Source organism: Cyprinus carpio, chromosome B1 (assembly GCF_018340385.1).
Source record: "Cyprinus carpio isolate SPL01 chromosome B1, ASM1834038v1, whole genome shotgun sequence".
Lineage (NCBI taxonomy): Eukaryota > Metazoa > Chordata > Actinopteri > Cypriniformes > Cyprinidae > Cyprinus > Cyprinus carpio.
Genome location: NC_056597.1, coordinates 17,802,953 through 17,828,307, shown reverse-complemented (window position 1 = coordinate 17,828,307; position 25,355 = coordinate 17,802,953). Strand labels below are relative to the sequence as shown.

Genomic DNA, 25,355 nt, shown 5'->3' with positions numbered 1-25,355 from the left:
GCCTAATAAACTAGAACTTATGATGTGTATAGGCCACATGATGTGTGTGTGGAGGCAGCGATGAGTGTTTCATGTTTAACTGTGTAAGAGTGCAAACCACGGACCTGCACACGAGCGTGGCGATGATCACACACCAAGCGGTGCAGCAGCAGTCTGCGCTGGGCGAGTCCTGGCTCTTTCTGCGACGGCAGCACAGCCAAAAGGAATAGAAGAGGAGGAAGAGGAGGTCGAGCGCCAAGCACACCAATGCTACTGCACCTAGCAACAACACAGACTGCAAAAAGAGAGAGAGAAATTGAGTCATTTAGACTTCCATTGTTTTTAGTGTAGCAGTAAATGAACTGTGAACAATTAGGAACACAATGAGGCCATTGAATGCTGGTTCTTCCAATCAAAATATTGTGTTATTGTACACTATCGCATGTTTTCTTTAACTGTAATCTGGAGTAACATATTGTTTAAGACTATTACACTCATACAAACTGCTATTCTGGATGGGAAGCACTCTGATTTTAGATAAAAGGGGAGTTTCTTTCAGGAGTCCTGCATGTTTAATCCAGATCTACATCCACAGGCTTTTCCACTGAACCAGAAGTGTCATGAATGATCTAGATTTTTCTCCATATGCAGCAAATGTAGGTCAGGCTGTACATGGGAGACTTCTTTTGGTCTCATAAACACACACACACACAACATGGTGCCAAGAACTAGGATATAAATATGATACTAAATCAACATCCCTTGTTTGTTCTGGAACAACGTTCCTATCAAAAATCACAGGAATCCATAATCTACCCCTAAAAAGGAAATGATCTTCTGAATGTTCGTCTGATACTAACAAGCTGTTTGAAAAGCATTTCTTATTTTAGGTAGTTCACATCTGTCTTTTTCTTTAACATACAAAGATAAGGAATAGTTAGCCTCCTTTTGTTTAATGGAACATATTGGGGATGTCCTTTGTTTACTAAAGCAGCACATTCTTTTTGCAATACACTTTTTTTATATCAACTACACTTTTACTAGCCTATATTTTTGCCTTTTGTTTTCTGAAGTCAATTTGAGCGATGCTTGCTCATGCAAAGCATTCTATGTTGTTGCCAGGGCAAGGGTTGCTAATAGCTGGAATACACTACACGACTTTGGCCCAGATTTACAGTCTGGACAAGCTGACGCTCGTTGCTGGAAATGTGAGCCAGTCTGCAGATTCGAGTTGACAGATTTCTTAGAAAATCATGCAGTGTATGATGATAACAGTAAATCTGTCCAGATTTGATAAGTTTTGTAGTCTATCATAAGTACTTCTAAAAACGGAACAGGTCGCCTATTACTGGAATATTTTATTTTTTATTTTGGACATTTAATCTAATTTTATGACTAATCTTATCATCGATTTAGATTATATAACAAGAATTAAGTGTAAATTTAGCAAACACCTTTAATTACAAAAAGCACATACAGTATGTGACCCAAGACCACAAAACCAGTCTTAAGTGTCAATTTTTCGAAATTGAGATTTATACATCACATGAAAGCTGAATAAATAAGCTTTCCATTGATGTATGGTTTATTAGGATCGGATAATATTTGGTCGAGATACAACTGTTTGAAAATCTGGAATCTGAGGGTGCAAAAAAATCTAAATACTGAGAAAATCGCCATTAAATTTGTAAAAATGAATTCTTAGCAATGCATATTACTAATCAAAATTAAGTTTTGATATATTTACGGTAGGAAATTTACAAAATGTCTTAATGGAACATGTTCTTTACTTAATATCCTAATGATTTTTGGCATAAAAGAAAAATCGATTATTTTGATCCATACAATGTTTTTATGGCTATTGCTAAAAATATACCCCAGCGACTTAAGAATGGTTTTGTGGTCCAGGGTCACATATTTTAAAACAGTGGTTCACTAGCAAACTAGTGCAAACAAGAATTGTTTAAAATATTATTTATTATTATTCATATATTATAATATTCTCATTTAATTAATGCTAAAACAACATACAATTAAGATCTCCCTCAAAAACGTATTTTTTTTATTAAAGAACATATGGCGGCTGAAATGTTGGGAATCACAAAATGAATTGTCGAGGACCTTTGAGTCCAAATGTTGATAACCTCTATTCTACAAACCTCACTGAAAGACAATTCAGGGCATGAAAGGAAACGCAGCATCATCCAACTGCTGATAATCACATGCTCAGAGTAGGATCACTCAAGAAATAGAGTAAGATCACTCATTTGTCCTCAAATGCCCAGATTGACCCAGTTTGATATACATTCGCCCCTGTACAGACTCTCATCATGGCAGAATGACCAACAGCAGCAACACTTAGTGATGTAATTTTCACCCTTAAAGTTAGACTTACATGCTCTCTGTTATCTTGAGTGGGCTGAGATATTGTGTTATGGCTTAAAACTGGTGTCATGAGATTTTCACTTTAATATCCATCCCGGGTCGTCTGTGAGATTGAGGGACCTGTGAGCGAGTTGATGTTGGTTTCTGTCTGTTGATGTGTCAAAGCTCATTTGAGTCAGTCACCAATGACAGCATCCGTAAAGAGATTAGAGAGGATTCATTATCAGCTGTCACGCACACACACTTACGTTGCAAATCTAAATGAGGATATACCATAGGCTTCTATTGTTTTTAAACCAAGTTTACGAAGCTGAGGTTTCCTGGACATGTGATGAAGATTAGGTATAGATGATTTTATTGTGATCACAAAAGGAGACTAGCAGCAATCAAGACCAAAGAGAAGAGACTAGACAAAAAAATCCAGGAGAGGATGGGAATGGGGGAGGGAGTCTGCAACTCTCAAATGTAATTATCTTATTACCTGCCCTCAGAGACACAGGGAGGGAGAGATTGAATTTAAGATTGTATTGGGCTGACTCCACAGTAATAAAGGCAGGAAGTTGGAATTATCTAATTACAGGAATGCCTTAAAACCAAACCCGAATTGTTTATGAATGTGTGTGTGCAAATCAAATATGTTTTTAAAGTCAAAATTTTTCTGTAATTATTTTTAAGCAGTAGAACTGGTAAATATAAACAATGCAATAGTATCAACAGTAACCACAAAACTGATTTGTGTCAGTCCCACAATCCATCTCAGGTTTGGACAAATCATAATAAACAATTCATCACAAAATATTTGAATTAAGTAAATACTGTAAAAAAATAAAAGTACAAAATAAGAGAAATTTCTTCATTTGTTTATTTTTGTACTTAAAGTTTACTTACAGTACAGCGTATTTAATATTTGAAGCAAAAATTGTGTAAAATAAAAGTATAAAACTAGAGCTTTAGGATCTGGTCAATAACAACAGATTTTTACTGAGCAATATGTTGTAGCACACTCCGCTTATTAACAAAACCACACTTAATTCACTTTATTAACCCCATCTGTACTGAGAAAATAATAATAGTTAAGCTAAAACAGTAATCAGTCACTTAAGCACAATGACATTTTCCTCTCAGCTCAGTGTTTGTGTGTATGTGTGTGTGTAAAGTGCAGTGTTCTGGTCTAAATCGTTTCATCGCTACTACTCGTGACTTTCTGCCATCTGGGCCCCTTTCCTGCCCAACATGCTTTTAATTATTTCAACATTCCCTGCTGAGAAAAAAAAGTGCTTTTTCCACACGTCAAATGAGAACGGAAACAGCTGTAGAAGCCGTCTTCAGCAAACAGAAATCTTCTCAAATTATTGCAGATTTAGAAAGAGTCATAAGTTCCTCTCATTCTGGCTGCAGAACAGACAAAAAAAGATCTTTAGTACAGTAATGCTGAGAAAACAGAAGCCTGATACCAACCAAAACAGATGTACAGCATCTGCTAATCCCATTTCCACAAAGGGACTGCAGGGTTTTTTTAGTACACAAATAATGGTAAAGGAGGAAAACTTGCATCTTTAGTTTAGCTACTACAATTTAATAGGAACAACATCTACAACAATCACAGTGTCATGAATCATTGTAGTGATTTGGTTCATTTGGACACTTGGTTTCAACAAAACAATTAAAAAAGATTCAGATTCACTTAAAGAAATAGTTCATATAAAAACAAAAATTCTGACACACACACACAAAAATCTGTATTAAAAATATACCAGCAACAATGCCTTGGTTAATATAATGATTAAAATATATATTTTTTTTTTAAGTTTCAGTGCATGCACATAAATACTGAGATGTCTGAATATCAAATAAATATATAATTTAAAAAAATAATTTATGCTTTTCTTTTTTCAATACATGACAAAAAATGGAATTCACACACCAAACGCCTAGTTTCCAACTAGTGCCTTAAAATGTAAAAGATTTAAGCAGTGTAGAACCATGTGCTTTTTGTTTTATTCTTTTTGTGCACAGTCACTTTTTTAGTGCACTTCTCACTTTACATGATAATCATCAATAAAATACTTATTTTCAATGGATCTTGAACTTGAATTTGTTTGGTGTGCAGATTCCCTTTTTTGTCTTTTGTGTTCTAACTGAATATATGCAAAATTAAATAAATTTTTTAATGTACAAATTGGCCCAGGACTTTGATATTTTCTTTTTTTCAATACAGTACTATGAAAGCCAGGACCAGTGCTGTTTTGGACCCCATTGATTTTCATTGTATGGACAAAAATATTTTTGGGTGAATTATCTCTCTAACAGTATTCCCAGAAGTCCTTGTGTGGCTATGCTATACTGTTGTTGCAAAACAGGCTTAAATATTCAGTTAAATACTAATGTGTATATCCATGTTCTCAATTAAGTTATACATACTGTAAAAAGTTGTCTTATTTGTTGTACTAACATGTGTCACCCACTTATTTATTTCCCAAACAAAGCTGTAAAGCGAATTACAGGCACTTTGTGTATTAATTCATTAAAAAGAACTGATTCCAAAGAACAATTCATTAGTAAATCAGACAATCGCTATTATCTTCTCATAAGAGAGACACAAGGACACACAGTGTGGATGTGGATGAGGTCCATGTGAAGTACAGAGAAAAGAGGAGGACAAAGTGCTGACATGTTTTGGCAGCTACTGGTGGGCAAGATCCAGACAAACTATTGTGCTGAGTGCCCTTAGATCCAAGTGAACCCTCCACTGCACAGATGTTTTCAATCCAAAAGTGCATATGAATGTCTTCTTATCGGTGCCAGGATGTAAGCACAGTTTTAAGGGTGGTTGAAGGGAGGCATTGGGGGATGAATAATGCTGACATGGCACTGGCTATGTGTGTTCACATGGGTGCATGATATGTGCCTTTTTTGTCCCATTTAAAGAAGTAGAGCTGGAATGCTGCGTCTGTTGAAAAATCTGTTTACAAAAGTGTTTGTTAAAAAAGACACTCTATATTCCAGCTAAAACTATAACTTTTATATAGCATTTTTTAAGTACACACATATTGTACAATTATTTAAAAATTCAATTTTTATGACCCCATATTAATAACTATAAAAGACTACTTAAAAAAAATCCCACATTGCAGGACTATTTATGTATTAAGACAATAATACTTTTTATTAATTAAATTGATCAAAAGCGACAGTATAGACTTTTACATTGTCCATAAAAATAAATAAATAAATAAAAATCGAATAAATCCTGAAAGAAATGATCACAACTACAACAAAAAAAATTTGCAGAACAGCCGTTTTCAACATTTATAATCAGAAATGTTTCTTGAGCACTTTATCAACATGAAATATTTGCTGTTACAATAATCATTACACTCTGATATATTAATAAACTATAATAAATAAGATATATAAATGTCTTAGATATTTTACGTAAATATTAAAATCAAAAACACTCCATTTAAATAGTAATAATATTTCACAATATTACTGTTTTCACTGTATTTTTGTTCAAATAAATGTAGCCTTGGTGAGCATAAGAGAAGAAAAATAACCCAACTAAATAAAATTTTACAAACATAACATTTTTCTTTTATATTTATATATATATATATATATATACGTGCATATGTGTTTATTTATATATACTTAATAAATATACACAATACACATATATTATGTAAGCAAAAACCTTTATTTTGGATGCAATTAATCACAATTAGTTGTTTGACAGCTCTATTTAAAATATATATTAATCTATGTATCAACTACCACAGCAGATATTTACAAGCATTTAAAACCATTGTACTGGCAAAGTAGAGTCAGTGTGAACGAGTGCAGACCCCCATATGTCCCAGCATGCATGCATGAGAGTGTGAGAATGAGAGCGAGGGGGTACTGGCATAAAGACGATGTGTCTATTTGACAAAAGGATGGCTGCAAAGCACTCTGGGATACATTAGGGATTAAACCCCATTTTCACAGAAGCCCACAGAAAGGGGTGCATTCATCTTTTATCAAAAAGAGAATAACGACACCCAGCCCCCTCCTCTTCCTCAGTCTCTTCCCTTCTGCTCTGCCAGACCAGACAGACCCAAGGGCTTGTCATGACCTCATCTCATACAGATTTACCCCCACATACCCCGTGGCTTTCCTGTGACCTTAGATCCAACAAGCCAACCAACTAGGCCAAGCTCATCTCCAAGCATCTCAGATAAACCAGGCCTTGCTGACACACAAGCACACCAGTTTCACTTGAAAGTTGAAAGCAATCACTTTAAAATACATCTCGACCTTGGAAAACTATTCACAGCAAAAAATGAAAGCCAAGAGCTTTTGCATTCGTATTCAACTGAATCTGCTGAGATTAATGAGCCGATGTCTCTAAAGGAACTTTACAAATTGATGATGCATTGCAGTATTGAATTACATTCATCTGATCTCTCCACACCACAATGTTGGAACCTTGGAGATCAATTTCTATTACCGCAGCATTGAGTTTCTTTTCATCGTGGATTTCTCTTTTTGGAAACAAGTGACTGTTGTTGGCCATTTTCCCATACAGCGCTGGAGAGCTCTGGATGTGGTCAGTGACAGCTATAGCTAGTGAGAAAAGGCAACCATGGCTGCAATTTCACGCAGCTGGATGCCATTTCCTACTGGTCCTCTGGAGAGTGGTTGCTTTGACAAAAAGCCTTATTTTATGAAGTGGACAGTAAACAGCCCTACTTGACATATGATCTTGAATTGGGTCTCCATGATTTTCATTTCTGTCTGAAAGAAGTCCAACTCTTAAAACAGTGAAAACAACTTAAAAAAAAAAAGTAATATGGCAGGCTGTCAGCACCATGGTACAATAATGGTGTCAGATGGTAAAACCGTGGTAGTCAATCAATTTGGCTGGAAGATGTATATAATATTCACAAATTATTAAAATATAATTTTGTTAAAGTCTGCATGAAATAAAAATTCACTCTATTTTTGAAATGTGTATTTTTGAACTTATTACTAACAATTTATGGTTGCAATTTTTATTTTTTTTATTTTAACTTTGTATTTTCTAATCAAAATGTCATAAATCCGATCTTCTGGTGAAACGACAGATAGACTTCTCTCTGGTGATGTAAGTTTCATTACAATTTTAAAAAATCTAAAATTAAGCAACTTCACGATGATTTTAATGTTCTTTTTTTTTCGACCATTAAAGGGATAGCTCACATCAGTGTCATTTAGTGTCAGTTGTTTTCGTTCAGATCAATGCATAAACAACGTAGACAACGTATCTGAGTGGCACAGCTGACAAAGAACAGCATATGTTGTTTACGTTCAGTGGATACTCTCTGAAATGGTGCCAGGGTGACGCAGAGGAGATGAATTGTTGAATAAAACTGTTATTTTTGTTTTCTTTGCACACAAAAAGTATTCTCATAGCTGCGTAAAATTACAGAATTTTCATTTTTGGGTGAACTATCCCTTAAGTTTACTAGATCCTGGTTTATCAAACTACAGGTCCTTCTCAAAAAATTAGCATATTGTGATAAAAGTTCATTATTTTCTATAATGTAATGATAAAAATTAAACTTTCATATATTTTAGATTCATTGCACACCAACTGAAATATTTCAGGTCTTTTATTTGTTTTAATACTGATGATTTTGGCATACAGCTCATGAAAACCCAAAATTCCTATCTCAAAAAATTAGCATATTTCATCCGACCCAAAAGAAAAAGTTTTTTAATACAAAAAAAAGTCAACCTTCAAATAATTATGTTCAGTTATGCACTCAATACTTGGTCGGGAATCCTTTTGCAGAAATGACTGCTTCAATGCGGCGTGGCATGGAGGCAATCAGCCTGTGGCACTGCTGAGGTGTTATGGAGGCCCAGGATGCTTCGATAGCGGCCTTAAGCTCATCCAGAGTGTTGGGTCTTGCGTCTCTCAACTTTCTCTTCACAATATCCCACAGATTCTCTATGGGGTTCAGGTCAGGAGAGTTGGCAGGCCAATTGAGCACAGTAATACCATGGTCAGTAAACCATTTACCAGTGGTTTTGGCACTGTGAGCAGGTGCCAGGTCGTGCTGACAAATCTACGAAATCTTCATCTCCATAAAGCTTTTCAGCAGATGGAAGCATGAAGTGCTCCAAAATCTCCTGATAGCTAGCTGCATTGACCCTGCCCTTGATAAAACACAGTGGACCAACACCAGCAGCTGACATGGCACCCCAGACCATCACTGACTGTGGGTACTTGACACTGGACTTCAGGCATTTTGGCATTTCCTTCTCCCCAGTCTTCCTCCAGACTCTGGCACCTTGATTTCCGAATGACATGCAAAATTTGCTTTCATCCGAAAAAAAAGTACTTTGGACCACTGAGCAACAGTCCAGTGCTGCTTCTCTGTAGCCCAGGTCAGGCGCTTCTGCCGCTGTTTCTGGTTCAAAAGCACACGCCTGTGCACGGTGGCTCTGGATGTTTCTACTCCAGACTCAGTCCACTGCTTCCGGAGGTCCCCCAAGGTCTGGAATCGGTCCTTCTCCACAATCTTCCTCAGGGTCCGGTCACCCTCTTCTCGTTGTGCAGCGTTTTTTGCCACACTTTTTCCTTCCCACAGACTTCCCACTGAGGTGCCTTGATACAGCACTCTGGGAACAGCCTATTCGTTCAGAAATTTCTTTCTGTGTCTTACCCTCTCGCTTGAGGGTGTCAATGATGGCCAGTCAGGTCGGCAGTCTTACCCATGATTGCGGTTTTGAGTAATGAACCAGGCTGGTAGTTTTTAAAAGCCTCAGGAATCTTTTGCAGGTGTTTAGAGTTAATTAGTTGATTCAGATGATTAGGTTAATAGCTCGTTTAGAGAACCTTTTCATGATATGCTAATTTTTTGAGAATTTTGATGAGAAATTTTTTGAGAATTTTGGGTTTTCATGAGCTGTATGCCAAAATCATCAGTATTAAAACAATAAAAGACCTGAAATATTTCAGTTGGTGTGCAATGAATCTAAAATATATGAAAGTTTAATTTTATCATTACATTATGGAAAATAATGAACTTTTATCACAATATGCTAATTTTTTGAGAAGGACCTGTAGTATTGTCATCATCACACAGGTATGAGTGTTAAGTTTTAATTAAATGTAAGCAGTAAAATGTGCATTAGAGTTCGTATGCTTGATTAATTCTATGAATCATTCAATGAAATGATTCAAAACTTTGATTCATTCAGTATCATTTTATATATATATATAATTAAGTATATATCATTTATATATATATATATTTATATATATATATATATATATTTATTTATTTATTTATTTTTATTTTTGTATATACCTAGCATCAATGGCTGTTTGGTTTAAATTATGGTTAAAAATATCTAATAATAATAATAATAATCATATTAATAATAATAACCAAAATTAAATTGAATTAAAAATATCTCCATTTTAAGGAATTTTAGAGCGTTCACATAAATATCAAGAACATCATCAAAAGGTTTAAATTCGCCCAACCGAATACTGAATAATTTCCATAATAATAATACGCTATTTTAATAAGAACTTATTATGGAATATACAATGGTGTATGACCTAATAAACATGGTAATACCATTTTGATAGCGTGATGTAATGCTGACATCATGCACAACACCACTGCACAGAGCAGATCAGCTACGATGTTAAAACATCTACAGTAATTTGATGTTTACACCAAGAATCATAGTGACAGACAGGTTGCTTTTCCAATTTTTGGCAGCATTCCCTTAATGATGCTGCAACTGAGATACAACAGCAATCCTGGATGCCTCTGCATTATACATATGACCAAATGTCGCATATGCATGTAGAAATGCATTATATCATATATGCAAAGGCACATAATGTCTCATACATGGTGTTGATATCCGTCTCTGTGGGTGGGTAAATACACAAACACTGAATATCTCCACACAGCTCCTAAGCATAACTTCATTTCTGGACAGTAACTGCGCACTGATTGGACAGTTTGTTCTCGTGTGCAACATGAGGAGCTGGGTAAGATGGTGAAGTCATTAAAACTGATTACAAATCAATGCCACTCTTAGGTGTAAAAAAAATAAAAAAAACATCCAAGCTTGACCAGCATGGATTTTCAAGGTAGTTTAGGCTAGGTTAGTACTAATCAAGCTACTGGGTCAAAAGCTTTTAAACTGTCAAATTCTGTCTGACTGCATTATCATTGACTATTCTGCACACATGCATACTGGTTGCATACATACATACTGGTAAAAAATGTATAGCCTAAATGCACTGTAAGTCGCTTTAAATAAAAGCGTCTGCTAAATGCATAAATGTAAATGTAATTATCACCATTTAGCTGTCCGTATATGGAATATGTGACACTCTGAATGCCAACTAGTACCTCAAAACCTTAACTAGTTGTCACACTGCAGTAAAAGCCTTGAGAGGGTGACGTCATGCTCGAAAACATCCTTAGATCTTGCCGCTCTGCACGCACACATCGATCTCGATGTTGCCTCAAACGTATTTCCTAATCATGCAGCACTTGAACTCGACCTACCTTTTGATATTCCGAGTCCTCCGGGCGGAAATCGCTGCTGGTCTGCTGAAACTGTAGGTTGAAGTGCGGGAGGCGATGGAAAAGGTTGACCCACCACGGCGGAGAATAATTGACCACTGCAGCCATAGTGTTCACGCAGATCTGGGACTGGAAAAGACACGATGATGATGCATTCAGCAGCCAGTTCCAGACTTGAGCTGCTATAGCACGTCGCATTGCATCAAATGCCTTTAAAGTGTGTCTTTACACGCTGCCTCCAGTGAAGCAGGGGTTAAAATCTGCACCAAAGACCCTCAAGCCAACAAATAGACAGAATTTCGTCGTCAACACACATATTTAGCTACATCTGCTGTTCTTACTCAGATATTATATATGTTCTTAATTCAAATAATGAATGAGAAAAATGCATTGTTTATTTGCTAGGACTGAAACTGCAATCCGTTCATGCAGGCTTTTGTTATGAAGAACCCATACTTACCCGTTATCAGCCTAAACCATAGTTCCAGCAAAAACCTGCGGTAATCTCAACAACAGACAAATAGCTCCTGTTCGTCGATGTTTTGGGCGAGAACCGACAGCAGCAGCAGGTTTCTCTGTGCTCAGCTTGTCCAACGCAGCCCTTGCGTCACTGCCGTCTGCATGTTATCCAGCGATACACTCGCTGGAGCTGAAGGAAGAGCTTTAAACGCTTTTGATGTCCACTGCCGCTTTTGTTTTAAGGTGGTCCCGCGACGCTTTCTTCCAGGAGACGCGCGAGACTAGCGCTTGGGTATTTCTGAAGCGTTAAAATTGAGGTGCATAACAGACGCGATGGTATCACCCGATACGAGGGTTAACTAGTGATTTGTGAGCAGCCTACAGTAAGAAACGGGCGTGATTGTCAATCATCCACGGCCATGTATTTCGAGACGATACACAAATGGATTCATATGTTTACTGACTTCTAGTGGCCACATACTGTATTTTTCATTGTTCTTAAAAATTTTCTGCAGTTTTCCTGCTTTTTAACTATTTAATTGCTTCAAGTGTATACCTAAATTATAATACTACATATAAGAATAGTATAAACGTTTTTAAAATACGTTATACGTTTACGTTATAAATAGGGTGAAGTTTGATAAATTCTGCAACAGCGATGATGCGTTGTAATTTTGCATAATAACTTGATCCGATTGGTCCTCCTTCTTGCATTTATTTTCGTACTAAATTGTGATTGGTCTTTTTTAACTTGCAAATACGCGTACAATCAAATCAGGAATATATCATTTATTCTTTTTTAACAAATTGTCATCAAGATGCTTGAAGAGATTCAAACTAAATATTATATTTGATTTTTTTTTTATGCAAGACTTTTAACCCTATTAATACCCAATATTCAATCATCGAATTGTGTAATATACCGAAATAATAATAAATTAGGCAACAAGTATACAAATAAAATGTTCAAATATATCATTGACAAGGTCTAAACCTCTAACATGGACCAAAACACTGTTTTCTTTCTTAGTTGAAGGCTTCAAACTCCATGCGCATGTTTATAATGAATATACATTTTCCTATGTGTACATACTGCCAAAGTGTAAAAAAATATATCAGGTAGAATTTGTGCAGAAAGAAAAAAAAACATTATCCTTAAAGGGATACTCCACCCCAAAATGAATTTTTTGTCATTAATCACTTACCCCCATGTCTTTCCAAACCCGTTAAAGCTCCGTTCGTCTTCGGAACACAATTTAAGATATTTGGGATGAAAACCGGGAGGCAAAACTGGCCTGTGACAACTTTGAGTCACTCTGTGTTTATGTACCGGTATGCTGCAATTTTGTAACAATTCCTTTGTCAGCATCCTTGTGGCGCGGATGATACAGAAGAGCATACAGTGATATGAAGAGACATAGAGGAGACTGTTGATAAAGAAATTGTTGAATAAAGTCTTATTTTTGTTTTCTTTGCTTACAAAAAGTGTTCCCGTCGCTTCATATAACCCAGATTACACGTCTGATGGCAGATGGAGTATTTTGACGACGACTTTCATACCTTTTATGGACCTTCACACCTCTATTTACTTGGCAGTCTATTGGACAGTCCCAGGCCTCCCGGTTTTCATCCAAAATATGTTAAATTGTGTTCCGAAGACGAACCGAGCTTTTACGGGTTTGGAATGACATGGGGGTAAGTGATCAATGAGAAAAATTTCATTTTGGGGTGGAGTATCCCTTTAACCATTATCCAGTAGCATACATCACAATGGACAGGAGAAGTAATGTATATTAACTGGTTAAAAAGATTAAATTAATAATCAGGTATCCATTGTTAGATAGGACGTTAGACTAAATGAGGAAACGGTATTTTCATACTTTAGCATAAAGGACAAAAGTTATGGCCTATTGGCTCAATACATATACATTGACAACATTTAAGGTGAAACAGTATTTACTTTCATTTTTTTTTCTCCAATCTGAACAAAGTTGTCTTATACAGCGTACATCACTCACATTTGTGAAGATTCATAGTACCTTTTGTATCAATCAGAGGTGTACCTTAAATGCACACTTAAATGGCTTAAATATATTTTATGTGATATCCTGCTTAAGTGTAATATGTATATTGATCTACAATGAAAAGAAGAATATTAAATCCCTGATCCTCATTAAAAATGGTCATTCAACAAAAGGCACTTTTGGAATGAAAAGACGCATCTTCTGTAATTTGTCCCTTATTTGAAGGCTTAGTACCTAGAAGTCAAAGAATAATAAAGTGTGTCAAAACCATGTTTGAATGTTCATCATCCATGATCCATGTTCTTCTCTGTAGAGTCATTATTGCCCATATATAGTACTTTTTTACCGCTTCAATTCCACTTTAAGTTGCTCAGGTAATAGTGTGTGTTCCAAGCTATGTGAGAAAAAAAAGCTCCTAATAGTAAATAAAGAAGCTAAATCAAGTCATTAGCACTGAACGGACTTAAGCATTGTTCTCTTTTTCCCAGCAGCTTTGAAGGAGACACAATGATGTCATCAGAGTCGTCTGAATCGACGGTGTTTGGAGTTTCATTGGCTTGTTGCTGTTGGTGGAACTTCAGGTCTGCTTAATACCAACAAAATCATAGATTTTATTACACGAAACAGATGAATGATTATACTTTATGCATAAAGGTAGTTTATCAGAGATTATTCAAATATATAATGGTTTCTTAGACATACACTACCATTCAAAAGACTGGATTTAGTAAGACTTTTTAATGTCTCTGAAAGACAAATTATTATTGTTATTAGCAACTGAAAACTTTTGTGCTGTTTAATATTAATATTATATTTTTTGGAAACCATGATATTTTCGATATTCTGTGATGAACAGACAGTTAAAAGAACAACATTTATTTAAAACAGAAACCTTATAAATGTCTTTCCTGTCACTTTTGATCAATTTAATGCATCCTTCCTGAATAAAAATTATAATTTCTTTAAAAAAAAAAAAGTAGTGTAATAGGAATGAGTTACAGATATCCTGTATTCTAACCTGGTATTGCGCTCTTGTCATGTAGCTCTTGTCTTGTCATCTTATCATTATTAGCAGGATGTAGTTCCTCTGCAGTCTCCTCACTATTATACTGAGTTACACCTGGAAGAGTATTACATTTAACATATTACAATAAACATTCAATACAAGTCAAGTCACAGTGTTTTAAAAGCGAAGTCAGTACAAGACATTATAAAGATAAGCAGGTATCTATCTTTGTTTACATAAAAGTTTTGGTTTATTAAAAGGTTTTAAACATGAAATCCAACAAAGTCTTATTGATCCTAGATAACAAGCAGGGATATTAGCAGCATGAGTCCAAATCGATCTCTTCAGCAAGAACAAAGCACATTATTTCAGATGAATAATCACCTGAGGTTTGTATTTTGTTAGCAAACACGGCCTGTGAGCAGCCTCTGGGCAGCAGTGGAGGAGTGGAGAGATGCAGCTTTTTCTGATGTATGGAAGATGCAGACTGTGTTACTGCAGATGCTCTGTAATGTCAAGTCATCATATGGCTGTCAGGAGACCACCTGGCCATGCATGCAACCATATTCATTCACACCAACTGTTGTGACTGCAGACTTGCCTACTTTAACCAAAACAATCACCTGTGCAAGGTTTATTTTTTGACTGTAAATCATAGTATAAATATTGAAGTGTGCAATAATAATTAATTGTCTAGTGTGTATTGATGTAGTTATTTAGTGTATACACCATCTATATCACCTGTCCATCGTCAGAGTGCTGCGTTTGAGATGAGCCCTAAAGACAGACTGCAGCAGAGTCATTTCCTCTTCCTGTACATTCATATCTGATTGGCTCTGAAACACATAGTCAAGAAGTTTAAAAGGAATTTTTTGACCATACATAGGGTTAAGCACAACAAAGGAATCACGATGGTTTCTGGACAAGTACTATAATAATTCGATGTAACATCATATTTAAAAATATATATAAACAACTGTACAAGTTTTTAAAAAATTATCTTATTCTCAACAGCCATTTATTTAATAAAAACACACAAAAAATGTGTAATATTGTGCAATATTAGTATCATTTTAAATATAAGTTTTCTATTTGATTATATTTTCAAATGTTATTTATTCCTGTGATGCAAAGCTGAATTTTCAGCATAATTACACCAGTCTTCAGTGTCACATGATCCTTCAGAAATCACTCTAATATGCTGATTTGGTTCTTAAAAAAACATTTCCCATTATTATCATCAGTGTTGAAAACAGCTGTACAGCTTAATATTTTTGTGTAAACCATGATATGTTTTTTATGATTCTTTGATGAATAAATTGAAAAGTTCAAAAGAACAGCATTTATTTGAAAAAAAAAAACTATATATATGTATATCTATTTATGTATAAATATGTTGATTTCATCTATATCTATCTATCTATCTATCTATCTATATATATATATATATATATATATATATATATATATATATATATATATATATATATATACAGGTCCTTCTCAAAAAATTAGCATATTGTGAAAAAGTTCATTATTTTCCATAATGTAATTATAAAAATTAAACTTTCATATATTTTAAATTCATTGCACACCAACTGAAATATTTCAGGTCTTTTATTGTTTTTAATACTGATGATTTTGGCATACAGCTCATGAAAACCCAAAATTTATATCTCAAAAAATTAGCATATCATGAAAAGGTTCTCTAAACGAGCTATTAACCTAATCATCTGAATCAACTAATTAACTCTAAACACCTGCAAAAGATTCCTGAGGCTTTTAAAAACTCCCAGCCTGGTTCATTACTCAAAACCGCAATCATGGGTAAGATTGCTGTCCAGAAGGCCATCATTGACACCCTCAAGCGAGAGGGTAAGACACAAAAAGAAATTTCTGAACGAGTAGGCTGTTCCCAGAGTGCTGTATCAAGGCACCTCAGTGGGAAGTCTGTGGGAAGGAAAAAGTGTGGCAAAAAAACGCTGCACAACGAGAAGAGGTGACCGGACCCTGAGGAAGATTGTGGAGAAGGACCGATTCCAGACCTTGGGGGACCTGCGGAAGCAGTGGACTGAGTCTGGAGTAGAAACATCCAGAGCCACCGTGCACAGGCGTGTGCTTTTGAACCAGAAAACAGCGGCAGAAACCGCCTGACCTGGGCTACAGAGAAGCAGCACTGGACTGTTGCTCAGTGGTCCAAAGTACTTTTTTTCGGATGAAAGCAAATTTTGCATGTCATTCGGAAATCAAGGTGCCAGAGTCTTGAGGAAGACTGGGGAGAAGGAAATGCCAAAATGCCTGAAGTCCAGTGTCAAGTACCCACAGTCAGTGATGGTCTGGGGTGCCATGTCAGCTGCTGGTGTTGGTCCACTGTGTTTTATCAAGGGCAGGGTCAATGCAGCTAGCTATCAGGAGATTTTGGGGCACTTCATGCTTCCATCTGCTGAAAAGATTTATGGAGATGAAGATTTCGTTTTTCAGCACGACCTGGCACCTGCTCACAGTGCCAAAACCACTGGTAAATGGTTTACTGACCATGGTATTACTGTGCTCAATTGGCCTGCCAACTCTCCTGACCCGAACCCCATAGAGAATCTGTGGGATATTGTGAAGAGAAAGTTGAGAGACGCAAGACCCAACACTCTGGATGAGCTTAAGGCCGCTATCGAAGCATCCTGGGCCTCCATAACACCTCAGCAGTGCCACAGGCTGATTGCCTCCATGCCACGCCGCATTGAAGCAGTCATTTCTGCAAAAGGATTCCCGACCAAGTATTGAGTGCATAACTGAACATAATTATTTGAAGGTTGACTTTTTTTTGTATTAAAAACACTTTTCTTTATTGGTCGGATAAAAATATGCTAATTTTTTGATGATAGGAATTTTGGGTTTTCATGAGCTGTATGCCAAAATCATCAGTATTACAACAATAAAAGACCTGAAATATTTCAGTTGGTGTGCAATGAATCTAAAATATATGAAAGTTTAATTTTTATCATTACATTATGGAAAATAATGAACTTTTTCACAATATGCTAATTTTTTGAGAAGGACCTGTATATATATATATATATATATATATATATATATATATATATATATATATACAGGATTTGAAAAAAATATAGGATTTGACTAACTTAAGCACAGCAACAACATATTATGCATGAAACAAACTATGTATAACTAAACATCCCATCAAAAGGCCACGTATAGTTACCATGGCAACAGGGATGGTTTTTGGGTCTGCTTGACTCTGTCCATCTAACTGCCTCTGCCTGATTAGATGCCCTCTGAGACAGGACTGTAAAAGAACTAGATCCTAAGAGAAGTAGAAGAATAAGGAGATATGAATAATCTACAGTCACTGTGGGTGTACAGTATGTCAGTGTGTTGTACCAACCTGTATTCGATGTGAGGGCCAGTGCATCTGGATGATCTTAGCTGCTCTGTTCTTCTCTATCGGTACGACCGCTGATGACGACAATGGTTCTGTGCGTGTGAATGACAAAGACCCGTCCCGAACCTGTGAGATGAGAAACATGGATTTCATATGCATGAGTTGCCATCTGCATTGAGTGAACTGTGTGTGTACATTCTTAAAGAAAGAGTTTAGATGTATTACCTGACTTAAATCTTGTAGTAATCTGAGTTTTCTTTCCTCCTCTAGTTTCACTTTTAAACAGTTGATTTCTATGGTCAGTGCAGCCATCTCTTGCCTGTAAATAAAACATGATATCTAAAGTGACTTTACTTACTTTTTTTAAATATAAATTTCCATGTTCATATTTATCATGATTCATCAATGCATGTTATTCTAAAAAGACAGAAGGAAGTCAGTTTTCATAATCTTTCATCAAAATGTAATTCTTTTCTATTCCTTTGTAATGACTTTTATTTTCTGCCCACATAACCAAGGTTGTTCGCTCAATAAAATGTCACAGAAATGTTACAGATATAAAAGAATGTTCTGTATTCAACATAGATAAAGTAAATCAGGGTTTAATAGGTTTTGTCTCCCACAACAGTATCATCACATAAGAAATAGAGTCATGTGAGAACTCATGTAAGCATCTTCAGAAATGAGCAAAAACATCACCACACTAGGTTTAATTTGTGATTTCTTCGTTATTTTTATATTACAAACCTGTGTGTTTGCATCAGTCCCTCATGTTTTCTGATTTGTTCCTTCAGCAAAATATCTACCTCTTTCAGACTCTTATCCTTCTCAGCAAATAACTGTTTTAGCTCCTCGCTAATAAGAAATAAAAAATATTTGCAATCAGAATTGCTCTTAAATATTTCAGAAATATACCGGTATATATATATAATATATATATATATATATATATATATATATATATATAGATATATATTTTTTTTTTTTTTTTTTTTTTTTTTTTTTTTTTCAGAAAACAAAATATGAAAATATTTCTGAATTTATTTCAAATAAATCCTGTTCTGTTGATCTTTCTATTCATTAAAGCATCTTGAAAAAAAAACAGTCTCCACAAAAATATTAAGCAGCACAAATGGTTTTTCTTGTACTTTTTACATGGGTTATAATATAAAACATTTCTTGAGCACCAGAATATTCTTCATCATATCAGAATGGTTTCTGAAGAATATGATATTGTGATGTTTTTAATATACTCACTCTCTCTGGGTTAGCTTTTCCTGTAGTTCCTTTTTCTCTTCTCCGAGCTTCTTAACTGCCTTCCTCAAATGCACATCATTCTCTTTAATCACAGATGACTCCATCTCTGTGTTGAGAGAATTTCCACATTTAAACTAGGAGACCAGCTGGCCGGTTGGCCAAACCAGTTAAACACCAAACTGGCCAGGGGTGCGTTTCCCAAAACCATAGTTGCTAACTAAGTTAGCAACTTTGTTGGTTGCAATGCAATTTCCCATTGCCAACTAAGTTGCTAACAGGTTAGCAACTATGGGTTTGGGAAATGCACCCCAGGTCAGGAGACAAGCTAAAACCAGCTAACTATCTTAGGCTGGATTAAGTGAGTTTTTTCAGCAGCTGTCTGTAGTAAATGACATTTGGTGAAATAGTGTTTCCAGTTCTACTGTAAATCTAAGTTTAGATGTGCTTTTGTAAATTGAAGTACCCTTGGCTCGGCACGCAGGGCTGTCAATCATGTTCATCTCTTCCAGTATCAGTTCATTTTTGAGCTCCTGGTTCTCGATCTCCAGGTGTTGAACAGTGTTTATGAGTTTCAGAACAGTTGCACTTAGGGTCTTATTCTGCCGCCTGATGTTTTTGCTCTCTGCCTTATTACTGAACAGAGAACAAGAGAATGAGAAAAAGACTAAGCTCAAAGGGACCATCAAATTACAAGTATAGTTAACAATGTTTGCACCCTCTTTCAGTTGACTCCAAAAGTGCTTGCAATCTTTGAACCTAAGAATTCAAAATATATTTGTATTATAATTAAATTTGTATTCATTTTAAGTAAAAACACACAGAAGTTATATATAGAATAATGTAAAATACCTCTTCAAAGTAGGTTTCCACAGTGATCTTCATTTCCTGTGTGTTGGTAGTTTTGACGTCACTCTGAAGCTGACTGTAAAGGCAAATTCATTCTTCAAAACACAATTCATCATTTTAGATACAACAAACACTGGGGTCCATAAGTATCTAGTTTTTAGTAAAAATAAATAAATAAATAAAAATTTGAAAAATCAAATAAAAATGTAAATAGAAATTCATAATTTTCACAAGAACGTCATTAGAATAAGTAATGATTTTTACAGCCTGTACAAAGAAGTATAAAAATGTGCTTATTTTATGAATGACCTAGAATTAGACTCCACTTATCCAGTAACACTTAAGCTATAATGAGTTTATTCATGCTGTATTTATTCACCATAACATGATTAATTGCATGACAGTATAATATAAATGAATTTGGCATCAGACCTTAAGGCATTTTCTTTTTCTTTGCACTGCTGCTCCAATCGTAGAATCCTCTGTTTTAGTCCGTTAATGATCTGGTGTGTCCAAAAAGAGAGAAACCCATTTTTCATATTATATTATTCATCAAATTAAGAATCAGTGATCTGATGAATTGTGATTGTGAGCTTGTGTGAAATGTTTATAATGGCATACTCACCGATCTAGGATCAGTCTTTCTGTCCACTAAACCCTTCACATACTCTGGGTCCTATATATATCATAAACATTTTGTTTACACTTAATTTTAAGGTGCCTTGTTACAGTGAAATTATACATTTAAGTAATGAGTAATATTAGTTAACAACATGTATGTATTATCTGGTTAGGTTTAGGATTAGGGTTACTTGCATGTAATTATGTATAATTATTTGTTACTATAACAGTACACTCAAAAAAATAAATTGTTGAATGAACATGATTTATTCGTAGCACGTTGAGTGTAGGTACATGTAACGTGTAACGAGGACACCTTAAAATAAGGTGTTACCAATTATTTTTTTAAATAAATAAGCTCTGAGAGAACTAACCTCAAACTTTTGAGGTTAGTAATATTTATTGTGTTTAGTGTTTCAGAAAGAAGCCTTTTTATGCTCAAAAAGGCTGCAGTAAAAAGAAAACAGTAAAAAGCATTAATAATGTGAAATATTATTTCAAAAGAAAAGAACTGTTTTCTGTTTTCTTCTAGCACATGATCCTTCAGTAATCATTCTAATATGCTGATTTGGTTCTCAAGAAATATGTCTTATTTTTATAACAATTGAAGTTCTGCTGCTTAATATTAATATTTTTGTGAAACTGTGAAACATTTTTCAGGATTCAGGAAGCATCAATAGAACAGCATTTATTTGAAATAGTTTTTTTTAACAATCTTTAGTCTTTATTGTCAATTTTAAACAATTAAATGCTGCATCCTTGCTAAATAAATGTATTAATTTCTTTAATTTAATTTTAAAAATGCAAATGACAATGCCACCCTACAAATAATGTTTTTTAGATTTCACAACAATCAAGTTTGTCATTCAAGAAATGCTTGCTTTTGCAGTTACGCTACAGTGTTGTTAATGCGTGTGATGTGAAATCCAATTCAATTCAATTCTGCATTCACACAAGGCTACATTCACACTAAACTACTCATTTCCGCAATAAGGTGACGTAAGCATGCTTATCCTCTATTCCAACTCATCTCTGCTGCTGGATTTGCTGAGATTTGTTCATCACCTTCAACAGCTGTTCGATTTGTCTGTCTTTCTTAGTGCTTTCTTCTTCAAGACGCCGCAGCTTGGCTTTTATCTTGTCCAATTCAGCCTTTTGGGACTGGACAGTCTGAGAAAATGGAGAGCAAACACATGGGTGCATGAAACTTCAGTGTGCATACCTCTACTTCACATATGGGAAAGCACAAGAGTAAATCCATCTTAACAGACAAAATTTGCAATACCATTATTAGTACTAATACTATTGCTAGTATTATGCAATACTAAAATACATCTTAAGAACCATTTCTTCCACTTGAATTGTGGGTAATATTAGCCCAAAACACATTTCCTAAAAATCCAGCAAAAATAACAGACCATCCAGGAACATTTGGCAAACTATTTTTAACAAATTATGATTTGGGACACACTAATCCTAACCACTAATCCCTGATATACATATAGGACAGATAATATGACAGTTGAGATAAAGCCCAATTCTTTGAAAACATGCTGTCGGATGTAATCCAAATTCTAAAAACACATTCTCAAAAGCACTCATACGTAAGCGAGCGGGTGTGCGAGAGGTGAACTTCACCTTTTTTAGATCAATTATTTCATCATACATTTCCTCCTTATCTTTGTAGTCTGGGGTCCCTGGGACATAACCTGACAAAGAGTTGTAAAAATAATTACATGGTGACAAAAATGAAAATAATATTTACTATGAAATGGACAATTCAGGTTTATGTCTATAGATAGTTTTATCTCACCGTTGGATGCAGAGCGGGAATATTTTGGCTTTTTCATTCCTAAGGCCTCCTTCAAGTATTCGAGTGTGACACTGTAATCCGCACCTTTTGGAGACTTTGACAATGTCCCTGAAGTATACAAATTTTTACTTTTTGATCAAGTAAACATCAGTTGTTTCATTTTTACAATTACACTAGGTCTTTTACTTGCTAAAAAGTATGCACTGAAAGGACAGAAGGCATGTGCAGGTAGTAGATTGTGTACAACAGGGTTTTTTCATTTAGAGGCCTTAGAAATTCATTTCTCAAATATGAAAAGGTGAGCTTTATAGGAATAAATTACATTTGCATGTCTTTCAAGTGCATGTAGCAAAGCATTTTGATCCTGAGCCAGTGTTTCTTTGTTACCGATCCAATATTAAAAGATGAAAAGGTTTACGACCTTCAAATGTGATTTCTGTGATAGTAAGCTATTTCGTCTAGTTTTCCAGTAAGTCATTTTTAAATATCTTTAAAACAAGATACATTTTTCTGAGAAGCATAACAGCAATTTAATCTTGTGCAGATTTGCCCTTTGTTTGGGTCTTATAATGTAAACCTATCTACATCTTTTTCAGCAGAAGATACATTCTACATACATTTACACAGTGTAAAATTTTAGCTACATTATTAAAAAATTTAAAATAAAATAAGGGACAGACCATGCCCATCATTCTGTAAGTGCAGCCAGATGTCCTTTGGTGTACCAGCCGGAGAGGTTTTATAGTTTTGAAGCTGTGTCCCTTTCACTGTCCTCCACGATTCTACTGGAGTTCTCTTCAGATGCAAGTTTGCACTGTTCAGGTATGGTGACCCTTTATTTAAAGAAAATTATCTATTATTTTAAAAGCATTTGTGTAGTGTATATAGTTGCATTAGTACTCCATAATTAAATGAGCAAATACAGCAATTTTCACAATTTTTATGCTGTGTTGATACAGTCAGTTTTGGAGGTAACGCATTACAAGTAACACAAGTTACGTAATCAGATTACTTATAACTAGTAAAGTAACACATTACTTTAGAAAATATCTGAGTTACTTTTTCAAATACTTTTTCCATTTTTTAACCGACAGCTCTTCTGTCCCCATATGAAGAAAAATCAGGAACAAGCGCAGATGCATTGTGTGTACTGTGCAAACATGATGGTTACTGTAGTTCTAGAATAAATGTAAACATGCATTTACTTATATCACCTGCACAAAAACCGATTCATTATTTCTCAAAATGAACAAAAACACTGAAATGCAGACCTGCAATAATTAAATACGCAAAAGTAAAGTAATACATTACTTTCCATAAAAAGTGACTAAGTAATGCAGTTAGTTACTTTTTAGGGAGTAACACAACATTTTAATGCATTACTTTTAAAAGTAACTTTTCCCAACACTGGATACAGTAATACACAGAAAAAGATGGTAGCATTTGTGTGGAAGGCATGGAAATGCAATAGATCTTAAACTGAATTCTAAATCTTAAACTTACTAGGAGAAGGAGTTGGTCTGCCTGAAACTTTCTTTTTTCTTGATTTCTAAAAAGAAATCCAACAATCAGACACATATAAGTACCTTTTGACACAAACATTCAAAGATTGAAGAATGAAAGATTCAGTAAAACTAAGTAAACAGGCTGGCCTAAAATCTTGGGGAGGGGGGGTATTTAAAAATGTCCATCTCACCTTTTCGGTGTCAGACACATAGCTGCTACAGAGACTGTCCTCTGCCGAAAACAAAGAAATTATATATACATTAATATATTACTAAACAGTTTATCAGTTTATCAAACTATTCCATAACATTAAACGTCAATATAAGCAATGTTCCTAAATAATGATTATTATATAGCATTTGCATTACTTTCTGCAAGAGGTGGTATCCTAAGACATAGTACATCTGCAAAAATCATGGTATTGTATGGTAATGTTGGTTAATGTTGCAGTCCAGAACATGTATGAAAACTGTTATGTACTTACCAGATCCTCTACCTCCTCTTCAGTGACAAGTTCTCCAGCTACTACAGACATTATAGCTTTTGTGATGGTCTGTTTTTATTTTATCATCACCTTTTACAGACAATAGGACCATAATACTTTCTCGTGGAGGTACGACCTGTAATGTCCGAGTAGGCTATTATGATGCAGCAGGAAATCTTATTTTTTCTCATGTCAACGAGTCGTATCAATCCTAATATAAAACAGCATAAAAGAGCATTGACATGGGTAACATTAGGGGCTCTTAAGAAGAAGTTCCTAAGATGCAGCTGTTTCCTGATGTCGCCGTTGTTAAGAAAAGCAGCAGATCCTATGTCGATATGGCTTATAAACGCAATAATATTGCTCAGCGTCGTTTCGCGTCTCTCTTCGCTGTGCTGATATAATGTGCATTATTGTCGTTTAGTAACCAAAATGACAATAGCCAGCAAATGAAACGTGCTCGCGTGCGTCAGCTCTGCGCAACGCTTGCGCACATTGTGATTGAGCGCTCGTCTGTTTGAAGTGCAGCACCATTCATTGAATCTAATTATGTAGTTTGTGGATTCTTAAAATACCACTTGGTTATTTCTGTCTTTTCTTTTTTCGATAGATAGGCGTTTTATGTGTCACTTATGTCAAAATGTAACCTACTTGAAACTGTGCTCAAAAAAATCTAACATTTTATACATTAGCTATAGCCTTGCCATGAATGCATCTGTCTTACCACAAATATAATAAATAGGTTGACAGACAGACAGACAGACAAACAGACAGATAGACAGATAGATAGATAGATAGATAGATAGATAGATAGATAGATAGATAGATAGATAGATAGATAGATAGATAGATAGATAGATAGATAGATAGATAGATAGATAGATAGATAGATAGAAAAGTAAGCTTTCTAGTACACTCTCAGAAATAAAGGTACAAAAGCTGTCAGGTACCTTCTCAAAAGGCAATTTTTTTTACCTAAAGGGTGCATTT

At 35.1% G+C, this 25,355-nt stretch overlaps 2 protein-coding genes across 7 annotated transcripts in view; both read right to left on the bottom strand.

The window, feature by feature from the left end:
• LOC109082656 (protein tweety homolog 3) overlaps positions 1 to 11,852 on the bottom strand; it is a 34,133-nt gene extending 22,281 nt beyond the window's left edge. Inside the window, exons 1-3 of one of the 2 annotated variants that reach the window (XM_042716829.1) lie at positions 11,410 to 11,852; positions 10,932 to 11,072; positions 105 to 274 (exon numbers count right to left, since the gene is read on the bottom strand). In XM_042716829.1, coding sequence (XP_042572763.1) covers positions 105 to 274; positions 10,932 to 11,057 — 296 coding nt within the window. In that variant the 5' untranslated portion in view covers positions 11,058 to 11,072; positions 11,410 to 11,852. Of the gene's footprint in view, positions 1 to 104; positions 275 to 10,931; positions 11,079 to 11,409 lie in introns of both variants that reach the window. The other variant, XM_042716828.1, reaches the window with a different exon arrangement.
• A 1,486-nt stretch (positions 11,853 to 13,338) lies between these two features.
• On the bottom strand, positions 13,339 to 24,798 carry LOC109081662 (IQ domain-containing protein E-like). 5 transcript variants are annotated; one of them, XM_042716823.1, is made up of 21 exons: positions 24,367 to 24,798; positions 24,072 to 24,117; positions 23,879 to 23,924; positions 23,056 to 23,208; positions 22,376 to 22,483; positions 22,201 to 22,271; positions 21,628 to 21,732; positions 20,567 to 20,617; positions 20,374 to 20,444; positions 19,945 to 20,017; positions 19,811 to 19,851; positions 19,559 to 19,728; positions 19,096 to 19,201; positions 18,586 to 18,693; positions 18,064 to 18,157; positions 17,842 to 17,964; positions 17,659 to 17,760; positions 15,180 to 15,274; positions 14,823 to 14,944; positions 14,451 to 14,552; positions 13,339 to 14,018 (listed from the first exon to the last, which is right to left on the bottom strand). In XM_042716823.1, the coding sequence occupies exons 1-21, from the start codon at positions 24,414 to 24,416 to the stop codon at positions 13,867 to 13,869; spliced, it is 1,989 nt and encodes a 662-aa protein (XP_042572757.1). In that variant the 5' UTR covers positions 24,417 to 24,798; the 3' UTR covers positions 13,339 to 13,866. The 5 variants fall into 5 exon arrangements, with proteins under 5 accessions (XP_042572757.1, XP_042572758.1, XP_042572760.1 ...); XM_042716824.1 differs by having other exon boundaries at positions 13,339 to 14,015; XM_042716826.1 differs by lacking the exon at positions 17,659 to 17,760.
• Positions 24,799 to 25,355: the final 557 nt, after the last annotated feature.